Source organism: Zootoca vivipara, chromosome 3 (assembly GCF_963506605.1).
Source record: "Zootoca vivipara chromosome 3, rZooViv1.1, whole genome shotgun sequence".
Taxonomy (NCBI): Eukaryota; Metazoa; Chordata; class Lepidosauria; order Squamata; family Lacertidae; genus Zootoca; species Zootoca vivipara.
The window spans coordinates 35,030,217-35,055,215 of NC_083278.1; the positions used below are offsets into that span (position 1 = coordinate 35,030,217).

General features: G+C 39.3%; 1 protein-coding gene across 2 annotated transcripts in view; it reads left to right on the forward strand.

Annotated features, from left to right (window-relative positions):
- Positions 1–19,783, forward strand: part of FAM135A (family with sequence similarity 135 member A) — a 51,871-nt gene extending 32,088 nt beyond the window's left edge. For both annotated transcript variants that reach the window (XM_035109672.2, XM_035109670.2), the window contains exons 12-22: positions 750–905; positions 2,710–2,783; positions 4,944–5,098; positions 5,885–8,144; positions 9,448–9,608; positions 11,730–11,821; positions 12,644–12,741; positions 14,716–14,867; positions 16,037–16,147; positions 16,552–16,665; positions 17,582–19,783. In XM_035109672.2, the coding sequence (XP_034965563.1) occupies positions 750–905; positions 2,710–2,783; positions 4,944–5,098; positions 5,885–8,144; positions 9,448–9,608; positions 11,730–11,821; positions 12,644–12,741; positions 14,716–14,867; positions 16,037–16,147; positions 16,552–16,665; positions 17,582–17,787 (3,579 nt within the window). In that variant the 3' untranslated portion in view covers positions 17,788–19,783. The remainder of the gene's footprint in view (positions 1–749; positions 906–2,709; positions 2,784–4,943; positions 5,099–5,884; positions 8,145–9,447; positions 9,609–11,729; positions 11,822–12,643; positions 12,742–14,715; positions 14,868–16,036; positions 16,148–16,551; positions 16,666–17,581) is intronic.
- The last annotated feature ends 5,216 nt before the right edge of the window (positions 19,784–24,999 follow it).

The following is a 24,999-nucleotide window of genomic DNA, read 5'->3' on the forward strand; positions in this document are numbered from 1 at the left end:
GAATTTGGAGGTTTTTTGCTTTAGACAAATTGACATCTATATGTGTCTCCTTTTTAACATTATAGATTTCTATAAAATTGTGTCGTGAAAGTGACAGTTTCTCCCTCTCTCCAAACTTGGGTTTTTCCAGAAATTGACAATAGGCTCAGGATAGCCCAAAAGAAATACCTCTTCACACAACACATAATTAGCTTACATTGTACAGCAGTAATAATCACAGGCATAGATTGCTTTAAAGGGGGAATATGCAAATTTAAGGAAGATAGATCTGTCATTGTAACCAAATGGAATCTCTAGGTTCAGGGGCAGTGTACATTTGCATCGTGGTTGCTGGTAAGCAAAGAATGAAGATGGCTTTTGCCTCCATGTCCTCTTAGGTTCCCTGAAACATCTGGCTTTCTTCTATTGGAAACAGGTTCCTTGACTAAATGGATACTTTGTCAGAACCAGAAAAATAGTTCTTATTAGAGAATACCAGAGGCTTTGAAGTTCTAAAGTCTGAGTACAGACTGTAGTGTCATTTTTAAGCTTAAGGTTGATTACCAATTATTAAAAAACAGTCAATACCGTAACTCAAAGGAAGGCAAATGGATAGATGAATTCATATCCCTTTCTATTTTAAAAAACTTAAAATGCTTTTAATCTTTAAAGATACTTTTAAGAAGAAGAAGAAAACTTTATTAGGACTTTCTCAACGTGCTAGAGTTTCTACTTCTAAGAATACAAGTTTGTTTTCTCTGTTGATGCAGAAAATGGAGAATCCTGATGAACTGGCAGAACTTATAAACATGCATCTTGCACAGCTCTGTTCACTACTGATGGCTTTATGGGGACAATTTCTTGAGGCCGTTAACTTCCAAGAGGATATCACTGCATTGCTAGCACGAGAGCATCATACAATGCGTGTATGTATTCATTCTGTTGTGATACAACTTTTAAGCACAGGAGTGTGTCATCCACAAAACTAATTTCTAAAGCAATGTGGCTGGTTTAGCTCTTAAAACTAGGTCTCTTTCTGTCCAAAAAACAGCTGTAGTGTGTGAGATGGAGTGCCACTGTACTGCCCTCCCAGCTGTGCTGCTGCTGCTTGCTGGGGCAGGCATCCAATGCTCACCTCAACACCTCCCTACTGTGGCCTTTCATGGCAACCAGCTGTGCCACCAGTACTGGGAGGGTGGTGCAGCATTGGTGCCCCACCTCATGCACCAAACCACCCTGAAGATTATAACAGTGCAGCCCAGTACATGTCTACTCTGAAGTAAGTCCCACCGAGTTCAGCAAAGCAATGAGTAATTCTTGGGAGGGCAATATTCATGTAGGAAGGAGCGACACTACTGGTCCTGAGAATGTGAGTCCTTCATATTTGTAGGTAATCTGTAAACCCTTCATATTTGTATTCCCAGAGTGACATGGGAAGAAAGCGCAGGGAGGCACTTGCATGTTGCTTCCAGTAAATGTGAATTGGCTCACATTTGTAGTAGAGTGGTACCTCTGGTTATGAACGCTTCTGGTTACGAACACTTCAGGTTACGAGCTCTGCTAACCCGGAAGTAGCTGCTTTTGGTTGTGAACTTTGCCCCAGGGTGTGAATGGAAATTGCACGCCACAGGCACGGGCGTAGCAGGAGGCCCCATTAGCGAAAGCGCTCCTCAGTATAAGAACAGTTTCAGCTTAAGAACGGATCTCCGGAACAAATTAAGTTCGTAACCAGAGGTACCACTGTACCCAGACAACACTTTCAAGGGTATTATAGGGATGTCTCACTAATTGCTGTGGAATTGCTGTGGAAAACTGATCTCCTTGGCTTGGAGGACATCCTATTGAGGAAGTAGGAAGCAAACCTTTGGAAAAGACTTGTGTAATTAATGGGATAGCCATTAAGTGTGTGGAAGGGCCATCTGAGCATTAGAGACCTAGATACATGAGTTTATGATAGGTATGACATATCTGCCACCTAATTCCTCAATAATAGTCCTCTAAATGGGCTATCAGAATGGGCATAGTGTACACCAAGTAGACGAGAAAACATAGTAGACGAGAAAACATTCATGGATGCCATATTCATATTAGTGGGTGGAAAGAGTGTGTCATTCAGTTGGACAAGTCTGAGTACTTTTTGAGTTGTTGAAACACTTTGAATGTTCCATTTTTTACTTGTTTCTATATGGGCATCTGAAAAAAGGAGACATAACCTGAAACACAGTCTGCGTGCCCAGCATACATTTAAGCACATTATTTTCCCCAATAATCCCGGAGACTGTATCTTAAGAGTGCTGAGAATTGTAGCTGTGTGAGAGAGAAACTACAATTTCTAGGATTCTTTGGAGGAAGTAAAGTGCTTTAAAGGTATAGTGTGTATGCAACCACAATGTAATTCTGCTTAACTTACTAAATGTTTTCTATTAAAAAAAAAACCCACCATATCGCAACATATTTCTCATTAAAATATACAACCACTTAAATGGATTAAAAATGAGTTATGACTTTGAAAGGTTTGCTGCAATACTTGACCCAGCTTAATTTGCTATTTCATGCCAATGTTTTTTGTGAATTTGTGTTTTTAAAGATTACTGAAAATGCACTTTTACTGTGACTTAATAGTATAGATGCGTTATGTGTGGGGGGGGGTTGTTTTTTTAAGAGAAAAGAGAGTGATGAAACTTTTATTTCAGTGTGTACCTTTCGTTTTATTACTTTGAAACATTTTAGGTACGTAGGTTTTCTGAAGCTTTTTTTTGTCTTGAACATCCAAGGGAAGCAGCGCTTGCATACCAAGAGCTACAGTAAGTACCTTTAAGTTGAAAATATTAAGCCATAGCTCACTAAGCTTCTTCTCCTGTAACCCCCCCTACTCCCCCAAAAAATCCTATTCCAAAGGGTTGTGGGACCTCCAGAATAGTGTAGCAGGTGGTGTGCTGGGCTGCAGGTGAAAGGAGGAATTGGCAAAAATCTTCTTAGGTTCCCCCCCCCCCCTTTCATTGAGAGAAATCTTTGCTGGGTCAAAGAAGCCTCTATAAATGGATTAATAGCATTTAGATTGGGAGAAAAGCAAATAACTGTTAACCTGCAGTGGAAGAATAGATCCTCAGGTGTGTTGAGGCTCTTATCTGCTTCCCAGGCCAGGGATATACATAACAGAAATTGCATGCCTGCTGGTGAGACAGAGCCTCCCTTCCCTAGTTCCAGTCCTACCCAGATCCTATTGACAGGGCATTGGCAGAGCTGTAACAGTTTTAGGATTTAGCAACCTCTGCTCTGTTTCCTTTCCTTCTTGTCTGTCTCTGGCTGGAATGGATTTTTTACAAATAAAAAAATTGGTAGTAAAAGAGAGAGATCAGCAGCATCTAAAAAGTTGCTCTTGCAATGTTTCCCAGCAGCAGCAGAGAGTCCAACCTTGCACTCTTTATTGACTCACTGGATAATTTATTGGAGACAGGTTGGAGTGACTTCAGCAGGAGGAAGTCCTCAACCTGGGCTTGGTTAGTGGAGCAAACACTGCCTGTGGCAGTGGCTCTGTCTCTTTGTCAGCCCTTGGGCCAGCAAGGCCCTGAGTTTAGTGGGAGAGATCCCATCAACCGGGCCATCGCAGGAGCTGGCAAGGATAATTAAGTCTGGTGAATATGGGACATGGGATTGCTCACCACGGGTTGCCTCCTTTTCGCTCATCCCCTTCCCCATCATGGATCGTCAGGCTCTCCCATGCAGAGTTTTGCCACTGGATTTTGGACATTATTATCACTTAGGATGCATGAGTTGGTGTTAAGAAGCCCACTACAAGCAGAAGCTAAAAACCAGGGTAGAGAAGAAAGGGGTTAATAATCCATTGTGTTTTGCAAGAATCCAAACCAATGGTGGGAAACTATTTGAGAGTGTTGATAGCAGCTCAGCCCTCTCTTCAAACCCTAGACCTGGGGAGGAGAAAAGCTGGGAATCTTCCTGCTTTTCCCTCCCCATGCATGAATCTTGCTGCCATTCTGGCCTCTGAAAAATGTTGTTTCAAGCACCAGCAGTCCTGCATGCAATGAAGGGTGCAGGAGATATTCTATTTTTGTTTTAATATTTTTTTGTTTTTATGTTGTACATCATGTGGATGTTTAAAAAAGTATTAAGCTATTTATATTTTAAATAATTAATACATTTTTATGGTTGTATGTATTTAAAAAACTTACAAATTGCATCTGACACTTTCTCCAAACGTGAGGTGTGAGATGGCCTTTCATATACATTAGCGATGGGGAATCAGTCACCATCAAGATGTTGCCGGACTGAAGCTCCCATTATCCCTAACCATTGACCATACTGGCACTAATGGGAATTGGAGTCCGAACACTCTCTGGAGTGGGACAGGTTCTCCATTGATATTGGCCAGTTGAATCTTAATATTGGCCAGTTCTACCAACGGAACTACATTCAGACAGTAGCATTGAATGGCTGAGAGGATTTTATTGATTCAGCCTCTAGCACACACGAAAAAAGCTTACGAAGTTGAAGTGTTTCCAGACGTAAGAGTGGTCGTTCTTCAGACATGAACAGTTTTCATTGCCAATGTAAAACACTTTTATCCACAAATGTTCTGCTTTTATTATTCCATGGATCCTAGTCTGTTCCTTAGCCCTTTTTACCTACTGTCATGTAACTTCCTATATATCCAATATCTCCTTCATTTTTACTACACATTTATAGCCCTGCTTTGCAATTAGAACAGTACCTGTATGGCACTGGTCCAAACTGCTATCACTTCTGCTGGTAAATGCATAAAGGTTTTTCTTTAATCAAATCTAATTTAGGTGTACTGAATATAATTTTCATTATTAAGACTTGACCTTTCATTAGTGTTCATGTTTTAATTGTACCGTATTAAAATGCAGTTGTATTTTCAGTTATAGCTTATTGTTGATGCTTACTTTTTTACAAATATTTTAACATAAGATTGTATCTTTCAGTGCGCAAAGTTACCTTCAGATGTGTACTGCCATAAAAAGCACCTCCTTCTGTAGTTCTCTGCCGCCTCTCCCTACTGAATGCAGTGAATTAGATGGCGATCTGAACTCCTTGCCTATAATCTTTGAAGATCGGTATCTAGATTCTGTTACTGAAGGTAAATCATTGGGTTTTGTCTTGGGGGGTAGGGGGTTGAAATAAAAGTTTAGAAATTTTCTGTCCTGAAAAAATTATGAACATGGTGCCCTCCAGGTGTTGTGTAATTCCAGCTCCCATTAGCCAGCCAGCATGGCCAGTTGACAAGGATGATAGTCATACAGCATATTGATGACATCATGTTGGCTATCCTTGCTTTTACACATTGAAACATACTATAGCCAGAACCTTAAGGATGTGTGCACTGAAGCTTTCCTGGCTTCCATTTCTTCCTGCAAGTCCTTTTGCTGCATTGGGGGCCTAACCTGATATTTGGGAGCATCTTCTCAGGTCGTACAGTATATGGTACTACATGGTACGACAGTTACAAGGGAAGTCTCAAAAACCTATTACAAATGTGAAAAGTTCACCACCTGCCCCTAGATCTCAGCATATTTAAATACTAATTAATATTTAAAAATGCATAAACTGTCTGCTTTATTTATTGGTTGATGAGAGTCCAGAGAATGGCCATAGCTTCATAGTATAGCACATGTTTTGCATGCAGATTTTCCCAGGTTCAGTCCCTGGTAGCTGCAGGTAGAGCTGGGAAATCCCTGTGCTGCCAGTCAGTGTAGACAATAATGGTCTGATTCAATATAATGCAGTTTCCTATTTATCTAGAGATAAATGAATGTTCTTGAAACACATTCTTCACTTACTCATATTTTAAATCTATAAACTGCAATTTAGTAAAAGTTTCAGGTGTGTAATAAGTTACATTGTCTTGCCTTTTATTTTAAATAAGAGATGGATGTACCCTGGCTGACAGCTCATCAGAAGTCTGACTCCAAGAAACCTGATAAACCAGATTCTGAAGAAAGTTTTATGGCTAGCCCGGATTTGAAAAACAGACCTTCAGTTGCCTCCCATGCTTGGCACTCAGAAAGTGAAAAACAATTCACAAAGTCTGCAAAAGTGCAATGTCAAGAGGCAAACAAATCCAAAGTTAAGGTTACTAAATTGATGAAAACAATGAAACCTGAAAATCCCAAAAAAATAGTAAAACAAAACTCTAAGGACTCTGTAGTCCTCGTAGGCTACAAATGCTTGAAAAGTGCAGTACCTGAGGACATCTCAAAGTGCTTTGAAGGTATGCCTTCATTGGACCAGAAAGAAGGGCTGGATTCTGCAATTGGTGGCCATGCTTCCGATGCGAAGAACTTAATGAGGCAAATCAGCCAGAAAGAGTTTAGAAGTTTACCATGTAGAACTGAACAAAGAACTGCCAAACTGGAAGGGAATGAGGAAAACCACCCCAGCTCTATCATCTCTCATTGTGCAAATTCAGTCATTTTGGGTAAATCTGATACCCTCCAAGCAGGCATTGGGGGTACTCATGGGGGCAGCAGCTTGACCCCCAGAAGTACTGTTGAAGACTGTTTTGGTTCACCGGGGGTTACAAAAATAGAAGTAAAACCATATTGTAGAAATATTTGTGGAGGAGATAAAGTTTTTGTTCGTATTGGATTACAGACAGAAGGCTCACGTATAGAGAATTTGCAGGAGCCCACCTTTGAAAGTTCAGAATGCGAGAGAAAACCTAAATCAGAAGAACTGCAGCTTGAAAAGGAAGTGGTGCAAGAAACAAACTTCCAGCATACTGAGGATTCCTTCACAAGGGTTGGCACCAACCTGCCCATTCAATCTACAAAAGAAACTTCTGTTGCAGTTGTAGGTGGAGACGTACTTAAGTTGCCTGATGTTAGTATTACCTATGCATCATCTAGGTTTTCAGATTCTGGTGTAGAAAGTGAACCTAGTTCTTTTGCAATGCTCCCAAGTACAGATGTGGCTCTTGACACTCCTCAAGGGCAAAGTGCATGCAACAGTGAAAGAATATTTCCTCAACTATTGCTTAAACCAGATAATAATATTAAACACCCAGTAGAGAGTCATTGCACTGAAAGTACGAGTGCTGTTAGTGAAATACAGTCCTCCCTGACATCAATAAACTCTCTGCCTTCTGATGATGATCTGTCCCCTGATGAAAACTCAAAGATATCCGATGTACCTGAATGCCAATTAAGTGATAGCAAAACTGTTTTAGACCTGGGAGCAATTGAGTTGACAACATGTGATGACAGTGAAGAAACAAAAGTTTTGCCACAGCAGTGTGTAGGGTATTCAGGCAATGAAGCGACATTTCTGCCTTCCTCAACCTCAGATAAAAAATGTCCACTACAACTTGATGAAAGTACATCTGAGGATGTGAACTCTCGCAACCTGCAACTGAATATTGGTGCAATTTGTAATGATTCTCAAAGACTTGATACAAACTTGCACACTGTGGAAAAGACAAGTGAAATTCCTTCAGGAGTTGTTTATCTGGGCAAGTCCTGTGTTGTTTCAGGTTCAGTGTCTAGTTATCCAGAGGGCAGTGTGAAGCAACCAAGTGAAAGAAAATGTAGTGATTCTTTCGAGCAAAAACAACTGGCTGATCAGTTGTCAGCTGCAAAAGATGAAAATCTCACAAGCATGAACATCGTATCCTCGGAAGGAGGCAATGATATGCTGAAGCAAGGACTTGTAGAAAACTACTTTGGCAATCAAAGCAGTACAGATATTTCCAAAATACATTCTGCTGACAATAGCAGTTCAGTTAGCCCTCAAAGGGGAACAATCTGTTCCATTTCAACAGAAGAGGAGGAAGAAGAGGAGGAGCAAGATCAAGACATGGTTGAAAATGGTTATTTTGAGGAAGCAGGTGATAGTAATTTGTATAGAGCCACAAATGATGCTGAGGAAGATCTTGACCTAGCATTTGTGGGACCTTTTATAACAGAAATATTGAATAGTGATTATTTTGAGGAGGCAACAGACGTGGCTCCACTGTGTGCTCCAGGTAGTTTGGCTGCTCCCACTGCATTGAAAGACTATCCGTGTGGCGTGTTATGGTCTTCGAAAGACAAATCAAATGCAGTTCTCAAGCAGCCCTGCAGCATGTCCTGCACTACAGCTTCTTCTGTCTCCTGGTATGAGTATTCTCCCAAGCCACAAAAGCTAGCGTAAGTGCAATGGTTTAAAACAATTCTTTTTAAAATCCAGTTTAAAAAGAAAATATACAAACTTCATTTGCATTTTATTTTTTGGGTTTGGTGGTGGTTTGCTACTTTTCTTCATTTTGCTACACCTAGAATTCCAGGTTATTTCCACATTAAAATATATGAAAGTTTTGAGGTATGTGCATAATGACCAGGACTGTGATCCACCTGTGAAGTGTGAGGAAGATTATTTTGAGCAGAGTTGAATTGAGCGGACTTGCTGCTAGAATGAAAGTATAATCCACCTTAGATATGTTCTTGAGCTTTGTTTCATCACAAAATTTGAAAAAGAGCTCACTACACATACACACCGCAGCTTGCAATTCCGTATTGGAGGAAGATTCCCACTAATACCAATAGCAAGTGCAGGGGGTGGTCCAATTCTGGTTGGGACCATGGTGGGAGCAAAAGGTTAAAGCCCCCATCTTGCCACGGCACACATGCAATCCAGCTTCCCTGGTGCCAGCTATTTTTGTTGTTTTCTAAAATCCAGCTGTGCAGTGCCAAACCATGTTTCAACCTTCACAACTAGTTTGGCCCCCAACTTCAGTGTTTTCAGGATGGGGTCCATTTCTGTAGAAATGGTTTGCTGGGTGTTGCTTTTGGTTATGAATTGCATCCTGATTGCTAAATAAGACATGAATTGGAGCATCAGGAATAACTTTTAAATTCTAAGCAGCTTATTAAAGTCTCAATTTCCTGGGTTATTCTGCAAATGAAGTAGTTGTCACAGCATAGCACAATGCCAATACAACATGGTCATATGAAACACTGCAAACCAACCAAGATGGTTGCGCAAAGGTCTGCAGCCCTGTGCAGGTATTGATCTTTGCTGAGTGTGACAGAGATATTGCCTGTGCTGCTTCTATAATAGAAACGGCAGCTAGAGGATTCAAATTGAAGGTGGTATAAAGACGATCGCCTTTTTAAAGCATTTTTGCCACGAGGAATTATCTGTCACTAATGCTGTGAACTGCTGCGAGTGGTATGGTGTTGTAACTAATTGATTTTTCAGCATAGCAAATGGGATTGCAGTACCTTGCAAAGGAAGGGCTAGGCTGTAGCTATATTGCAAAAGCCATATTTTGGATGGGGAGTGTGTTGGCCTTAAGTAATTTTGGTGAGCACATACTCTCAACATTTTCTGATCAGAGATACTGGATTTGCAATTGGCTATAATTTTAAATATAGATGAGTTAAACAAATCAAATGAATGTAACGTACTTATATTTACCAAACTGAGTTAAATAAAATCTGCTTGTTTTAGATTCCTTCATGCTAAAGAGGAACTGAAACTACTTCAGCTCCCTGGATTTATGTATAGTGATGTTCCCAGACTGGCATCTTCAGTTCCTTATTTCAGCACAGACGAGGAGGAAAGTTCAGATGATGGCATTCATCTCATAGTTTGTGTGCATGGCCTAGACGGTATGTTCCAGCAGCTGATAATGGATTAGAAAATACTTTAAGTTTTCGATAAAGTTTTGGTTTAGATTGAGAATTTGCACTAAACCAGAAGTAGCCAATGTGATGCCAGCTGTTTGGAGCTACAGCTCACATCATCCCATATAACCAATGGTCAGGGATGATGGGAGTTGTAGTCCACCACATCTGGAGGGGTACCACATTGGCTACCCCTGCTTTAAATAATACTGAAGAAAAACAGGTTTATTTAAGCATAGATATGCTACGTGTATCTCCTGGCCTCAGCAGGTAGCATTTATAGGCCCGGTGTCAAGAGAACTGTGTTCTTAACAAATCTTTGTGAAGACCATTGTTGCAAGATACTATTAAATCTAGGTGAGTTGTACATTTAGGAATAATGAAAACATGCTTTTAAAAGTTATTTTTAAAATATCCCCTTTATGCCACAGGCTATCAATGGCAGTCTTTGGGCTCTCACATTTCAGTGGTGCCCTATGTAATGCTAAAATTTGCTTTCCCACATATCTCACACTCCATTCTACAACATTATTGTAGCTTCCCCTGCACTCAATGTGACCACATGGAAAGCCTTTAGCACAGCATGTTAAAACTAAAAGATTTTTTCTTAATTGAATTTGATAACATTTTGAGAAGGCTTTTCCTGCAACTCTCTGATCAGGCGTAATTGAAAATGAGAAATGCAATGGGGGGGGGAGAAAGAAATGCACTTATTAATAAGAAATCACACAAGAATGATTTCACATGCAATTTAATATGCCTATTAAGTGACTGAATATTTTAAATGGAATAAGTTTAGGACTAGGCTCTGGTGACTAATGGAGTTGTCAACTTTTACTGGCTGCTTCTTCTTCTCTACCTGTAACAAATGGTTAGTTGAGTAACATAAGCAGGGGTCATCTTGTTTCTCAGACCCCACAATCACACCATCTGATTTCTGCACATGGTATGCTTGTTAAAGGTGAGGGTTTTAATGTCATTTGGCAAGCTTAACCTTTAAAAGTTACAATGGGGGGGGGAGAGGAAATTTATCAAATAAAGCACAGTCTCACAGTTGCTCCTAAATGTCCCTCCTTTTTCTTGAAAGCTGTCCTGTGCCTTCAAAAGCTGCCCATCAGAAATCCAGCTGCTGTGCACTTTAAAGATATCACCATGCCCCAACAATGCTTTTCAAACAATTTTGACTTACGGTATCTCCTGTCATTCCTTCTTTCCATCTCTTTTTACACCTAACTTCTAACCTCTTGACGTATTTGAAATGTAAACTCTGGTCTGTGAGGATCTTGTCTAGTAACAACAAGGTTTTAAACTCCCAGGGGCTAAGACTGGTCAGAAACTGTTGACCTTTTTTTGTATAAAAACTAAAAGTATATTGCACAACTCAAGGGTAAAAGCACAAACAGTGGTACCTTGGTTTAAGAGCAGCTTAGTTTATGAACAACTTGGATTAAGAACGCTGCAAACCCAGAAGTAGGTGTATTGGTTTGTGAACTTTGCCTTGGAAGCAGAACATGTTCCGCTTCCTGTTAAGTGTAAATTGAGTCCCCCCGCTGCTATGGGAAAACACGCCTTGGTTTAAGAACGCTTTGGTTTAAGAAGGGACTTCCGGAACGGATTAAGTTCGTAAACCAAGGTACCACTGTACTAGGCATTCCCGTTAACCTAAAACAAGCAGCAGATTTCCTGAAACATTCAGTACAAATGGCAGAATCTTTCTGGAAAAACAACCCAGTAAAGTCAATGGAAGAAAAATGTACAGAACTTGTTAACATGGTGGAATCTTTCCACTTTTAACTCATTCAAAACAAGCCATTTCTTATCCCTTTTAACCCAAATTTGGCACGGACCATCCTCACACTGCCAAGATTGAAATTAATCTGTTGAGCCATTATCCTAATATAAGCCATGAAACCTACTTCCCACTATATTCTATATTTGGAAGCAAAAACAATGTTTATATTGGGAGTTAGCAGACCTTTGATTTTAGTGAAGTCTCAGACCAAAAGAATACAATTGACACTTGTACAATGTTATGCATAAGTATTTTAACTTACGTTTTTTGAAAGTAGGCATTTCAAACACCTGATCTTCACTTCTTTATTTTAGGTAATAGTGCAGACTTAAGACTAGTAAAGACTTACATTGAACTTGGCCTTCCTGGAAGCCGTATAGATTTTCTGATGTCTGAGAGAAATCAGGTATTTGCAAGTGCTGAAAAGATTTATTGTTATTATTTCTAATGCAACACCCTATGGTTAGTTCATATAGACTGATTCATCTCTAATTACTAATCTCTTCTTAGGTTGCAAAGTTAACCTTGCAGCTGCCGCTGCAATCCTATACCTTTGTGAGTCCATCTCAATGAACTCAGTGGGACTTATGAGTAGGCATGCATAAGACTGTACCATAGAAATAACTCTGTTTTTACTCTTCACAGAACATTCCGTGATGTTCTGCTAGAGTTCTCTCATTGTATGCTAATAAGTGAAAATTTCATTGTGCTTGAGTGGTTTTGCTGTTAAAAGCTGTAGAGCAGGCTTCCTCAACCTCGACCCTCCAGATGTTTTGAGACTACAGTTCCCATCATCCCTGACCACTGGTCCTGCTAGCTAGGGATCATGGGAGTTGTAGGCAAAAACATCTGGAGGGCCGAGGTTGAAGAAGCCTGCTGTAGAATTTGGAATTTTATTTTATAAAGTTTACTTTGCTGTTGCACATAGTCATACTTCTAAGATATTTTGGCTTAGTCTTGAAAACAGAGCCTCTGAAGGAAATAGCATAGTATAGTTTTACCTTTGTATATGAAACGTGGTTGTTTTGAGACATTTAAAGCAAACTATCCTCTGGGAGAAAACTATCCTCTGTACAAAAAGTAGCTCCCCCCCAAGAAAAATATTTCTTTCATGGGATTACTCTTTATTATCTTTGATAGTTCTTATCTATGTTGTCAGAGCAACTGACTAAGAATTTGTTTTATCGTGAAATGACTTCATTTAGAATACTGAACTTTTCCCCAACAGAATGATACATTTGCTGATTTTGATTCAATGACGGATCGCCTTCTGGATGAAATAATACAATACATTCAAATTTACAGCCTAACAATTTCAAAAATCAGGTAATTGATCCATTTTGTGTTTGAGTAGTTTTTCCGGAAAAGCCAACTGCAACTTGAAGCCATGATCTTGGATTTTGAGTAAAGCACACATTTTGAAGAAACTACTAAGCTATATCTCCTCACACTTGATTCACGTATTATGGTTAATTCAGATAAATTCATTGAAAATACAGTAGGTCTCTCAGTCGTATTTAATAGCAGATTCCAGTGGTGAGTCCTAACAGAAATGGAGCCAAAATGGGGCCACTGAGAAATAAAAGAGGGGTATCAACATGCTTGAGGGAATCAAGAGGTTTGCAGAAGTGCAAAATAGGGGTTTTTTTAAAAAAAAATAACTAAATGAGAACACGCTCAGCCATCATCATGTAATATTAAGTGTCAGAAAATAAACCAAACACTGAGGTCTGGGCATGGAATGGAAATCATGAGCAAAGGTATGGCTGGGACCCTGAACAATGTGAGGGTGCATGTCAAAATCATTGTTTTATGCCCCATCTGCAAGTGGCTATTAGCTCTGATAGCTGCTAATAGTATATCTCAAAATGCCATGCTGGGGACAATAAGATGTCATTACTTAGTCTCCTACAGCTTTGGTGCTCCTAGTACTTTCTCAGCCAAAGCATTTGATAATGTATGTGCATACTGATCTCATCTTCGTGCACAATTGAAGTTGCCACAGGCAGGTAGAGGAATGATAGCAAATGAATAGAATACTGTGGGGGGCTCTGAAAGCAGCAATGCTATACAGGCAAGTTATTTACTTCTTAGATCAAAAGAGGCAAATTGCATTATTTCCTACCCTCACTGTATTAACTCTCAAGTTTTCAGGGGAGAAATTATGACAAGGAAAAGCTGAAAAGGGTTCTGAGTACTTTGAAATCTGGGTGCAAATTTATGGGGAAATGGGTAACAATAATAGATGAAATTCTGAACAAGAGTAAGGAAAACATTTTGCCCAGGAACCTACACAGTCTGTTTGTGTTAACATCCAAGGAAATCATTACAAACTGCTATATCAATGGTATATGACTCCACACGGAACGAGTAAAAAATTTCAGTGACGAAAAGTGTTGGAGACACGAACGCTTAAAGGCAGATATGGAACATATTTGGTGGACCTGTTGAATAATAAAAATCTTCTGGAGAGAGGTTATAAAGATAGTATTATTAATAACATTTTACACTTTTTCATCGGAACCCCTAATAATTTTGTTAAGGTATTTAGATCCACAAATAAACCACAAGGAGTTAAGATAGTAATAGTAGCCTGCTTGAATGGTGGTTGCACAAAAAATTGAAAAATAGGTGACACCACCAGCAGTGAAGGAATGGTTCACAAAAACTGGGAAGGTAGCCACAATGTACAAGATAATGGAATTGATCAGATTGAGAGAAGGAAGATAAATTCAGGGTAAATTGAATCCTCTTACTGAATTTATGACAAATTAGTATAGCATAAATGTGGATGAATATAATAGTTTCTCTAGGCGGTAAAATATTAAATATAGCAATTATAATGCAAGTATTTATTATATGTATTTATTTTTGCTATCTTATGTTATTAGTGTGTGTGTGTGTGTGTATTCATAAGATACAATAAAGTTTATCTTTAAAAAGCCATGTTCATGGCGACCTATCTTAACTGTTCATCTTAAGATTCCTCTGTATTGCAGCTACAAAGGAATGCAGCCAAATTTCAATGCTGTTTTCATCTATAATTTTACCGGCCTTCACATGATGTCAGGTGATTGGCAGGTGCCATGGCTTAGCCAAAATGGCCTTGAGAACCCAGTGGGGAGATGGGCTGGATTCTCCTTACCACCAATTTAGAGGCATCTGCAGGAAATGTGTATTATTTGTTGCTATTTATAGGTCATTGTTTTGGAAAGCTGAAGATAATGTACCAGTTTTCATTTGCAAACTTTTTTAAGAAAAACAATTTCACACTCCTTCTCCCCCTCCTGTCTTTTACAGTTTTATTGGGCATTCATTGGGTAACCTAATAATCCGTTCAGTGCTCACAAGACCTAGGTTTAGATGTTACCTCATCAAACTTTACACCTTCCTATCTCTGTCTGGACCACATCTTGGTACACTCTACAACAGCAGTGCTCTTGTTAATACAGGTAAAATAGTAAATTGGTTTCATGTTGAAAGTTCAGTGGATGTTTGTGTGAATACATACGTTATGCCTGCCCCCCCTTCTCTCATGGAAATGAGTGGGGAAGACAGGGTGAAATGCATCTTCTACAAGCACCTGGATGTTGGGGATTTTCAAAAAGAGCTTAGAAGATAATTTTCAAGGAAGATTTAAATTTAAGCTCTTGGTACAAATTTAGCGGTTGGTGTTCATTAGTGATCTACAGGGTATAAGACCAAGAATCTTTCTAGATATGCAGGCAATGTTAATTTCAGAAATTAAAGTTCTTAAATGAAATTCTTCCAAAGAACTATTTCAGTCCAAAAATGAAATGTTAATAGATTAGTGTTCTGACATGCCAATCAAAATTTCCTTTCTGTAACTGAAACGCCAACTCTACATAAGCAAGACTGTTCAGCATATATGGGTAGAGAATCTGTATCTAGATAGAGCAGCCAGGATTAAACAATGATAGATGGCCTTCCCTTTTGTAAAATGATGGAAAGGGTAGATATAATGCTCCTTGCTTTCTTTTCTTAAAACAGGTCTCATGAATATGAGAAGGGTTGTGCCAATCTTGTTTTTATTTTTTTAAATAATACTCTACTTTCTCCAAATGATCAGAAGTGTGAATATTTGCATTTTTCATTTAAAACCTGTATAGTAAATTCTCTGATATATTCTAATAGATATATTCTATTAGAAATAGATATATTCACTTTATATTCTAAAATATTTTTAGAAGTGTTGAACAATAAACAACCCTAAGGTCAACAAACTGAATATTTTGAGATATATGAGGGAACCAAAATAATCCTGCAGGTCCAAATAAAATATTAATCAAAAAATAAAATATTAATCAAAAATAATAATAATCCTGCAGGTCCAATGCAGGAATTTTTGTATGTATGTATGTTTCTGTTTATGAAATTCCTATAGCACCTTTCAGCTAATTCTTCCAGTGGACTGCTGTGTACACTGATAACACATTAAAAGGATGTGAATTGTGAAATGCATAGAACATCCTTGTGATGATGTATGGAATGAACATAAATTGGGGACTAGGTTACCAGTAACATATCACATTAAGTATTTGAGTAAATATTGTTATGATTCTGCTGTATATACTCACATGTACTGTATATAAATATACAGGTCTCTGGTTTATGCAGAAGTGGAAAAAGTCAGGGTCTTTATTGCAGTTGACCTGTCGAGATCATTCTGACCCCCGGCAAACCTTCTTGTACAAACTTAGTAAAAAGGCAGGTAAGCAGTATCGAAATCTTTAAGAATATTTTCTTGCTTTTAATTAGTAATGTGCTTTGATTTATACATTAGTGTGATAACTTGGATAGTCATGACCATAAAGATGCTTTTTTCTTGTACCTATGCAGTCACTGATTTTCAGTAATAGCAGGTGTTCTAAAGTTTGCCTATGTCTTCTAATAATGAGGTGTGATACCAGTCCTTTAATGCAGTAATTTATGGCACTGATAGAAAGCTTGGAATCTCAAGTAGAAGGAAGTTCATTTACATACAACACCTGTTTTATGTTGTGCCCCCCAGGAAGCTCAGTGCTACTTTACATACGTTTTGGAATGAAACCTATGTGGTAGTTATACTGTATATTGCTTTGTATTAACCTTTTCTTTTCTTTTGTCTTCCCCCAGGTCTGCAGTATTTCAAAAACATAGTATTAGTAGGGTCTCTACAAGATCGTTATGTCCCTTATCATTCTGCTCGCATTGAGATGTGTAAAACAGCTTTGAAGGATAAACAGACAGGTAACAGCCAATACATAGACATGTGTGAAGCAATTTGGCGTTTATTCCTTAGACAACATTGAAGAGAATACTCCTACATGAATCAGTTTGTGTGGTTTGTTCAGTTTAAAAGCCCTGCTGCTTGTCCTTCCATTATATAAGCCATTGTGGCATAATGGTTAAAGTGTTGGACTAGGACCTGGGAGACCAGGGTTTGAATCCTCATTCAGCCATGAAATTCACTGGGTGACCTCGGCCCAGTCACCATCTCTTAGTCTAACCTCACAGGGTTGTTGTGAGGATGAAATGGGGAGAAGGAGAACCATGTACACCACCTTGAGATCTTTGGAAGATAAAGGTGGTGTAGAAATATAACAGATAATACCAAAGTATGTCAGGTGTAGGCACATGGCGTTTTTTCAACTGTGGCATCCTTTCCCAGCTGGTCCCCGCCAGATATTTTGGACTGCAAGTCCCATCATCATCAGCCAGCTTGACCAGTATCTAGGGGTGATGGGAAGTCCAAAAACATCTGGAGGATTGGAATAAAGGCTGCTCTGTGAAATGCCCTCCCTAAAGGGCCAGTTGGCCCATCTGTTACAATTGTGTAAGACGGCCAAAACTTGGCTTTTTAAGCAGGCCTTTGGGCTAAACTCACTGGGGTTTTTTGTTCATTTGTTGCATGCATATACTGGGTTTGACAAGGCAGACAAGGTGGTTTACAATTTTGAAATACTAAAACAAATAACACCTGTCGATTTGCTGGGAGGAGGGTTTGCTCTGGATGGCTCAGGTTTTGTGTTCATGGATTGTTTTAAGCTGAAGTTTTTAAATTACTGCTATTAGACATTCTGAGGGTTGTTTGATAGAAAGCAGGAATATGAAGGTTTCAGCAGAATAAATCAATAATGCAAACTTTTTATTTTTAAATATGCAGGACCAATATATGCTGAAATGATCCAGAATCTGCTTCTGCCTGTTCTTCAAAACAAGGAATGCAATTTGGTTCGTTATAATGTGCATTGTGCATTGCCAAACACAGCCGATTCCCTCATTGGAAGAGCTGCACACATTGCTGTTCTGGACTCGGACATATTTTTAGAAAAGTTTTTTCTTGTTGCTGCCCTAAAATATTTCCAGTAGGAATAAACACATTGTCACAGACTTGGCTATTACCTCATTAATAGATGAATCAAATAATGTGTGATATTAAACTGTAGCTGCTGCTGCATTTTAAGAATTATTTATACTTTTTTATATGGAAGGTAATTTATATCGTCCATGTGAGGAGCTTTTTTAACATCAACTTTACTTTCTAGGTAATGTGGCTGTGCAATATTTTTTTTATGTTCATTTCTACTTTTTTCTATTTTTCTTATTTTGGGTACCTAATTATTTCAGAACTGAGATTTAAGCACAGTATGTAAAGTTGGTGGATTTACAGGTTCTTAGACTGCAAAAGGTCAATGTTTTATGAGTCTTTGGATGCCAAACCAAATCCAAATTTTAACAAGTCTAAGAATGTATTAAATTTGGTTGTCCTGTTTAGGATTGGGGAAAGCTGAACTGGAAAAAGCAACTGTTGGCTGCTAAAATAGCTACAATAACTGTAGGTCTGTTCAAGACCACTATTGAGTCGCCTGTTATATCACTACATTCTAACTGTTTTCTACAGAATCATTACTGAACATGCTATGCCTGTAGAAACTACATTTTCTACTGATCTCAATAGCATGATGGTTTACATTTTCACCTTTACTACTGGAACTTTAGTTTTCATAAGCAAGCAGCAATTAAGGATTTTTGAATGTTGAAATGTGAGCTGCCTTCAAATGGAGTTTTGCAAAGTTTAATAAAATTGTTCTTCTGTCGGTTCAGTTCTTCAGTGAACCTTTTACACGGGACTTCCTTGTATGTACATTTTTAAAAAGCAAAGGTTATAAATTTCTGCAATACTTTTATGAATATAGATTTTTAAATATTAAGTTTTATTGATAACAAACTGCTGTAAATAGAAATCAGTTGCATCTTGAAACAGAACAAAATGATAAACTTTAGTGATACTGATAAATGTTTTTAATATACAGGAATGTTAAAGGTCTATTGAATTTTTATTGGTGCTGAACAGATATTCTTCATTCTTTTTTACCTGTTTCACATGGTAATGCACTTAAAGGTGAAGAAAAGTGGTGAATAGTGCCGTGTTGCTCACATAGATCCAATGGAAGCATCCACTGATGCAATAGGAGCAGGGATAATCCCCCTTCTTGTTGCAGCCCACCACTACCACTTTCCATGCTGTTCTGTACAGCATCTCAACCCTCTGAAACATTTCTTGAGGGAGGGGGCATACAGGAGATTTCAGCAGGAAAGGGAATCTAAGAAAATCCCCGCTCCTTCTTACATTGGCAGGTGCCTCCTATGGATCAAAAGTGATTTCATGAGTAAAATGGCAGCACTGGATTTTACCCAAGGTCTCATGTATTCGCTAACTATAAGGAACAGATTTTCTGAAATTATAAATTTGTTGTATATCTAGTGCATGTTTATTTTTTAGCATTGTGGTATTGCATCTGGTGTTAATAAATTGAGCAAACTTCTAATAGATGCAGAGAGAAAGCAATGTTTTGCTTTTTTCAAAGTGCTGAGGAATATATATATAGTTTCTCCTAAGCAAGGTTACAGTTTGTTGTTTATACTTGACATTGCAAACACTCCACTCAGCTTTTATATACCTTCAACTCTGTTGTTTTTGAATGGCTCTGTTGAAACACTTGTTTTTCTGTGTTGTTCAAACATTTGCAAAATGTCCAGCAGTGAATTGTTCTAAAGGTGGTATTTGTTTTTAATTTTGTGGACTAACCTACAATTGTCAGCTGCACTTTTTTATTTTTACAAGAGATATATTTTTAATAGACATTGCTGCTTGTTCATTTTACCTGTTGCACTAATAACCCAATCTCATGCATATTTCCTCAGAAGTAAATCCCACTGAGTTCAGAAGGAGTTACTTTGAATTAGTGTGCATAGGAATGCACCATTATCTATTACCAGTTGTAATGGCTATGCGTACTTATGCATATTGATTCACAAATATATGGCTCCTTGTATGTGCATTAAATGAATGGTTCTAAGAGTGCATTTTTTCCATTGTTGGCTTCTTGGGAAGTAATGCACCACAATTCTCATGCTAAGTGTAGGCAACTTAGACTTAAGCCTAAGATGATACTTAAGCGGGCGGGCAGTAGGGCTAGAAACAGTAGGCTGTACATGAACATGTTTGTGGATTCTCCATTCCCCCTTTCCCACTTTTAGGTTTAATTTCTGGGACTCAATTTTTTCATACTGCTGTGTTTTGCACACGAGAAATCACTTGAACAGACGTAATCAGAAGTAGACCCAGTGAAATCATTGGACTCAGGTTAGTCACAGCTAACTATTAAGTCTGACCAAACTGCGGGAGGCAGCGGAAGACAGGAGTGCCTGGCGTGCTCTGGTCCATGGGGTCACGAAGAGTCGCACACGACTAAACGACTAAACGACCACAAAACTATTAAGTTCATTGATTTCAGTGGGTCAGCTCTGAGTATGACCTAGTTAGATACAACCCATTATCGGCTGATGCTCAACAACTTAGTACTGCACTGTGAACATTGTGGCAGCAGCTGTTGACAGGGGAGGACAATGACATGTACCTGGCCTCCCAGCAGCAGCAGCATTGCGGCTGTAGGCCAGAGTAGGATGGTAGCAAGGGCAGTGCAGTGCAGTGCAGGTGCACCTGTGGGAATGCCAGATTGACTCTGCTGGTGAACCTCATCACTGTCCCAGTATGTGGCAGGGATGCTGCTGCTGGGAGGCTGGGTCTGCATTGGTGCTGCTCCTGGTCTGTGATTGCAAATGGTACATTTACTAGTACAGTGCGTGCAGCTGTAGTGGAAAATAGGATTCATTGCATGTTTGATCTTTTCAGTCTCTTTGTGATCTCTGTTGTTAGCAGGTATTAGCAAGCATACAGCCATAATTTAATGTATTTGAAAGTAATATGGTGGTACTACTTCAAACTTTTGCAACCACATATGCACTCTTGCTTCTTACCTTCACAACTGTGTAGTTCACTCTTATTCTCATTCTGTATATGGAGGACTAAGGCAGAGATTCAACTGCGGGCCTTGGGCTATGGTAGAAGATACAAGTCCCAACATTTGTTCAGATTGGCCCTGATCAAACTCTAATTGTACATCGTTGTAAACAGATACAATTGGCAGTTTAGTGCGGGCTTGATGAACATTGTGATCCAAGTATACATTAGTCCTTTGCCTGGATATTTCCCACTGGCTTGAGGCAGCTGCTTTTATTACAGAAGACAGAGTAACATGATCCCATTTTAATACCTATGCTGAGTTTTAACAATATTGCTTTCTAGGGTGCTCAAGCTGAGATTTTCTCCTATAAGAAAACCATGCTTGTGAAAGTCAGTCTTCTTTTCTTCCTAAAAGCAGTAAATAATAAATAAACTATCTCCATCACAATTTTGCTACTGATAGCAGTTGTTTACTGATACAAGAAGACACTGTCAAGTCTGCTTTAGGCTCCTGTTTCCTTTTTCAGTTCATTTAAGAGTACAAAAGATACTACTGATGTATCTGCAGAGAAGGGTAGATTTACTTGACTACAAGGATCACTATCACATAGTTGCATTTTGAGTCTCCTGTGGTCACAATTAATTTCTGTATGTGTTTAATTGTTCCATCTGTACCTTATCTAGCCCCAGTGTTATAGCTTGTTCTGCAATTATTCCACTAGAGGTTTGCAGCCTACGGTAGCTATTGCCATTCCATGTGGTATTATGCAACTATGTGTAGCTAGATCTGGACCAAGGCCAGCAGGAAATAATGAATTCATTGATTAAGAGTTTTCTGGCTTCTCATTTCACTTAAAAGGCTCGTATTCAGTTTCATTCCTTTTTGGCTGTAGACATTCAAATGATGTAGTGGCACCATAATAACTCTGCCACTTAGTCTACTTTCTCTTCAGTGCCATTCACTCAAGAGAGAGAGAGCCATTCCTTACAGTTATTTTCATTGGGTGTTTTTATCTCATTGCCATCCCTTATCAATTCCATAATTAATTTCATTCTAATAGTAGGCAAAGTCCTAACTTCTGAGCACTGGTGTTATATTATTTCCTATATTTCAGACTGAAGCTTTTTGGCACTCAGTTTTATTCATGGGTTTGAATGGGTCATCCCAGGTGCATTCCTACCTGCTGGCTTTCATAGTGCTTTCATAATTGTTGATAGCAACCACTTTAGTAGTTTATTTCCACTTGCTGTTGGTAAACAAAATAGCATTTTTAAGTTCCTGTCCCATACGTACATCAACTGTGTTCTTAAGTGCAGTTTCTAAACCAGCTTCATAGTTAGGACAGTGACATAAATGTAACACATGTGTCTTTGCATATTTAATTCAGAGCCACCCCCACAATAGATACTAATTCCATGGTTCTAAGATCACAATTTGTTATTATAGTTATCCTTAAATCGTGCAAGGGAAATGTTCACCACTTTTACCCTTCCTGAGGATGGTGGTGTGTCTTAAAAAGTAACTGCTTCATATTGAAGTGGTTTTGAGTATTCCTCAATATTCACAGTATACAGATCCAAAATATTGATTGTAGAGACCAATAAAAGCAAACCTGTGTTCAGCACCAGCTTTATACATGTACTCAGACCTACTATTGCAGGAACCTCCTTTCAGCTGTGAGAATGATAGTACCGTATTCTTGCTAAATTATTGTCCCCACTATGTATAACTGTATCCCTCTGTTTCATTATGCTGCATCTGTCCCTTGTATGCTCCCTTGTCTGAGGATGATCAGGAATCCCATCTATATTACCATCAAGATAAACAAGGAACTTTACCATCTTAAAGTTGCTTGCTTGAATTGGGGCCAAAGAGGAAGGTCCTGGCACCTGAAAATAAAGATGGCGCTAGGCATGCCTACCTGAGGGGAGCTTTCCACAACCAATAATCATGATTGAATGCTGAACTTGTAACTGCTCATCTATTGGTCCCACTCTGTGGTTCTCAGGTGTTCTAGAGGTGGCAAATGTCACCGTTTTCTAGTGACCCTGGGGTTCTGCTCATTCACAAGCTGTAGAGTCGGCGGAAATAAACCAGTAACGCGACTTCCTGCTGTGATTGTGAAGTGAAAACCTGCAACAGTTTTTAAGGTTCTGACGCTTAGGATGTTAAAAAAAAGAGGTGAGATGTGGTGAGCTTAGGTCAGAATGCTACAGTTTGTTTTTGACAGTCTTGCAAACGTCCGAAGTCACTCCAAAAAAGAAATTTAGAACAGCTGCTACTCTTGGCAATATGACTTCAGTTCCCAGTATCAGATTTGGCGGGGTTTTTTTTTTCTTAATGTTGTAAAGTTTGGTTGTGCAAGTGTTTTCTCCCCAGTTAATATCTGTTGGATCATGTGATGTAGATAATTACGTGTTGCCCATGCTCTTGTACTTAAACCCAACTGTTCTGTGGGCTCATGGAGGAAGCAGAAAGCATTCAGTCAAGAGTCCCAGTCAAATAGGGAGTATAAAAGACCTTGGACAGCTCCAAAGGACCCTGCTAAGGCAGCTACCTGAGATGTTGTCTTTTCAGGGAGCTAGAGCCAACTGAAGGCTATGTAGTCTGATTTGACCTACGCTGTCTTAGCTCCTGAGTCCTAAGATCATCTTGCAAGACCTTTAAATCCCTTTTTTTTTACTCCCCATTACAGCACTCAGGTCAGAGAAATGCCTTATTCCCCAGTACCACTGAGGGGAACAGAAATGCTAGAAACAAGACACATACACACACAGCCGGTTTTGTCTGACTGCCTGAGTGTGATCTGCTGAGTGCATCAGTGTGTGTGGTCTGTGTATACGTGATGTGCCAGTATGCCTACTTTTGGCATGCAGCAGTTGGAGGGGTGGCTGTCTGATAGGAGCGAACCAGCAGTAAATCACACCCTGCACATTAGAGTTAACTCCTTATGAGCAAGAACAGAATCTGCACAGACCTGGCAGAGTGTCAGGCCTAATGAGCACAGGTACTCATCCCCAATAGGTCTTCCCCATGGATCAGTTGTCAAGACTAAAGGACCCCACCTCCCCACAGCCATCTTATGTCTCCTCTCCATAATTCCCCCCCAAGCAATTAGGAGACTGCGCCTGCATGCCTGTCTTTGCTTCTCCTGTTTCATGCCTCTTCTGGTTCTGGGAAACCAGTGGGGAGTGGAGCTTGTCACAGGAGGAGGGGGAGACACCATTGACTCTTCACCAGCCTGACTCCTCTCTGCCTCTTGGCCTCCCTCCCATTCGCCTGCTTCAGCTTCTGCCTCTGATTCTGGACCTCTCTCTGCCACAGACTCTCCCAGCTCACTAAGCCCAGTTATACCTTCAGCTTCCAACACCACCTCTTCCCAGTCGTCTCCTTGTTGACCAATTATTGTCCCACCACCACTCCCCAGACTCTAAGCCTTCTTCCCTTGGTTGATTCCCCAGCTGGTTCCTCCCTTCATTCCTCTGTGTCCAACCAGTCCATGACACTATCCTTTATTGTGGCCTTTGGGCTGACAAAAAGCCATTCCAATACTGCCCCTTTAAATTGTTCTATAGACATCTTTCTGATTAATTAAGCTACTATATATTTTTGGAAAGTGACTTGTCCATCTATCTGTTCTGTGTAAGTTTGGATGCCTCTCAAGATAATCATTGTCAAACTTGGCACAAAGGTGGCCAATGTTTTCAGTCAAGGTGGTATACTGAAATGTGACTTTGGTATGACTGTGCCCTAATTTGGGCATGACTGATCCATGCTACTCCAATTTGGATGCCACTGAAGATATTGTCTCTCTATTTGGCAGGGCATTGCCAAATTTGATGTGATGGGCCCAATCTGTTTTAGATTTCCTTTATGATTTCCTGTTGTGCCAAGTTTCATTTTTACAGTTTATGAAAAAATTGGGCACATAACTGCAAATAGTCATTAATCTGAACCAAGTAGCTGTTGATTTGATGTAATATATTTTTTCATTTGAAAATTTTATGTATTTTTCACAGACTGATAAACTGAAACAAACTAATGGCCCCCTATTCCCTTCTCTGGAAAATACTCATTAGGTAAGAAGATGGAGAGGTGGGTTCTTGTCTGTGCTATGGTGATGAAGAGCAGAGTGAAGTGCAATAACACTAAGGAAGCCATTTTGTACTTCAGTAACCTTAATTTCTGCAGCTGTTACAAACACTTAAGTATATATGCCATTGAACAAAGAATGAATTTTTGGCCATTAAGTGCTGTCTTTTGCAGATCATAT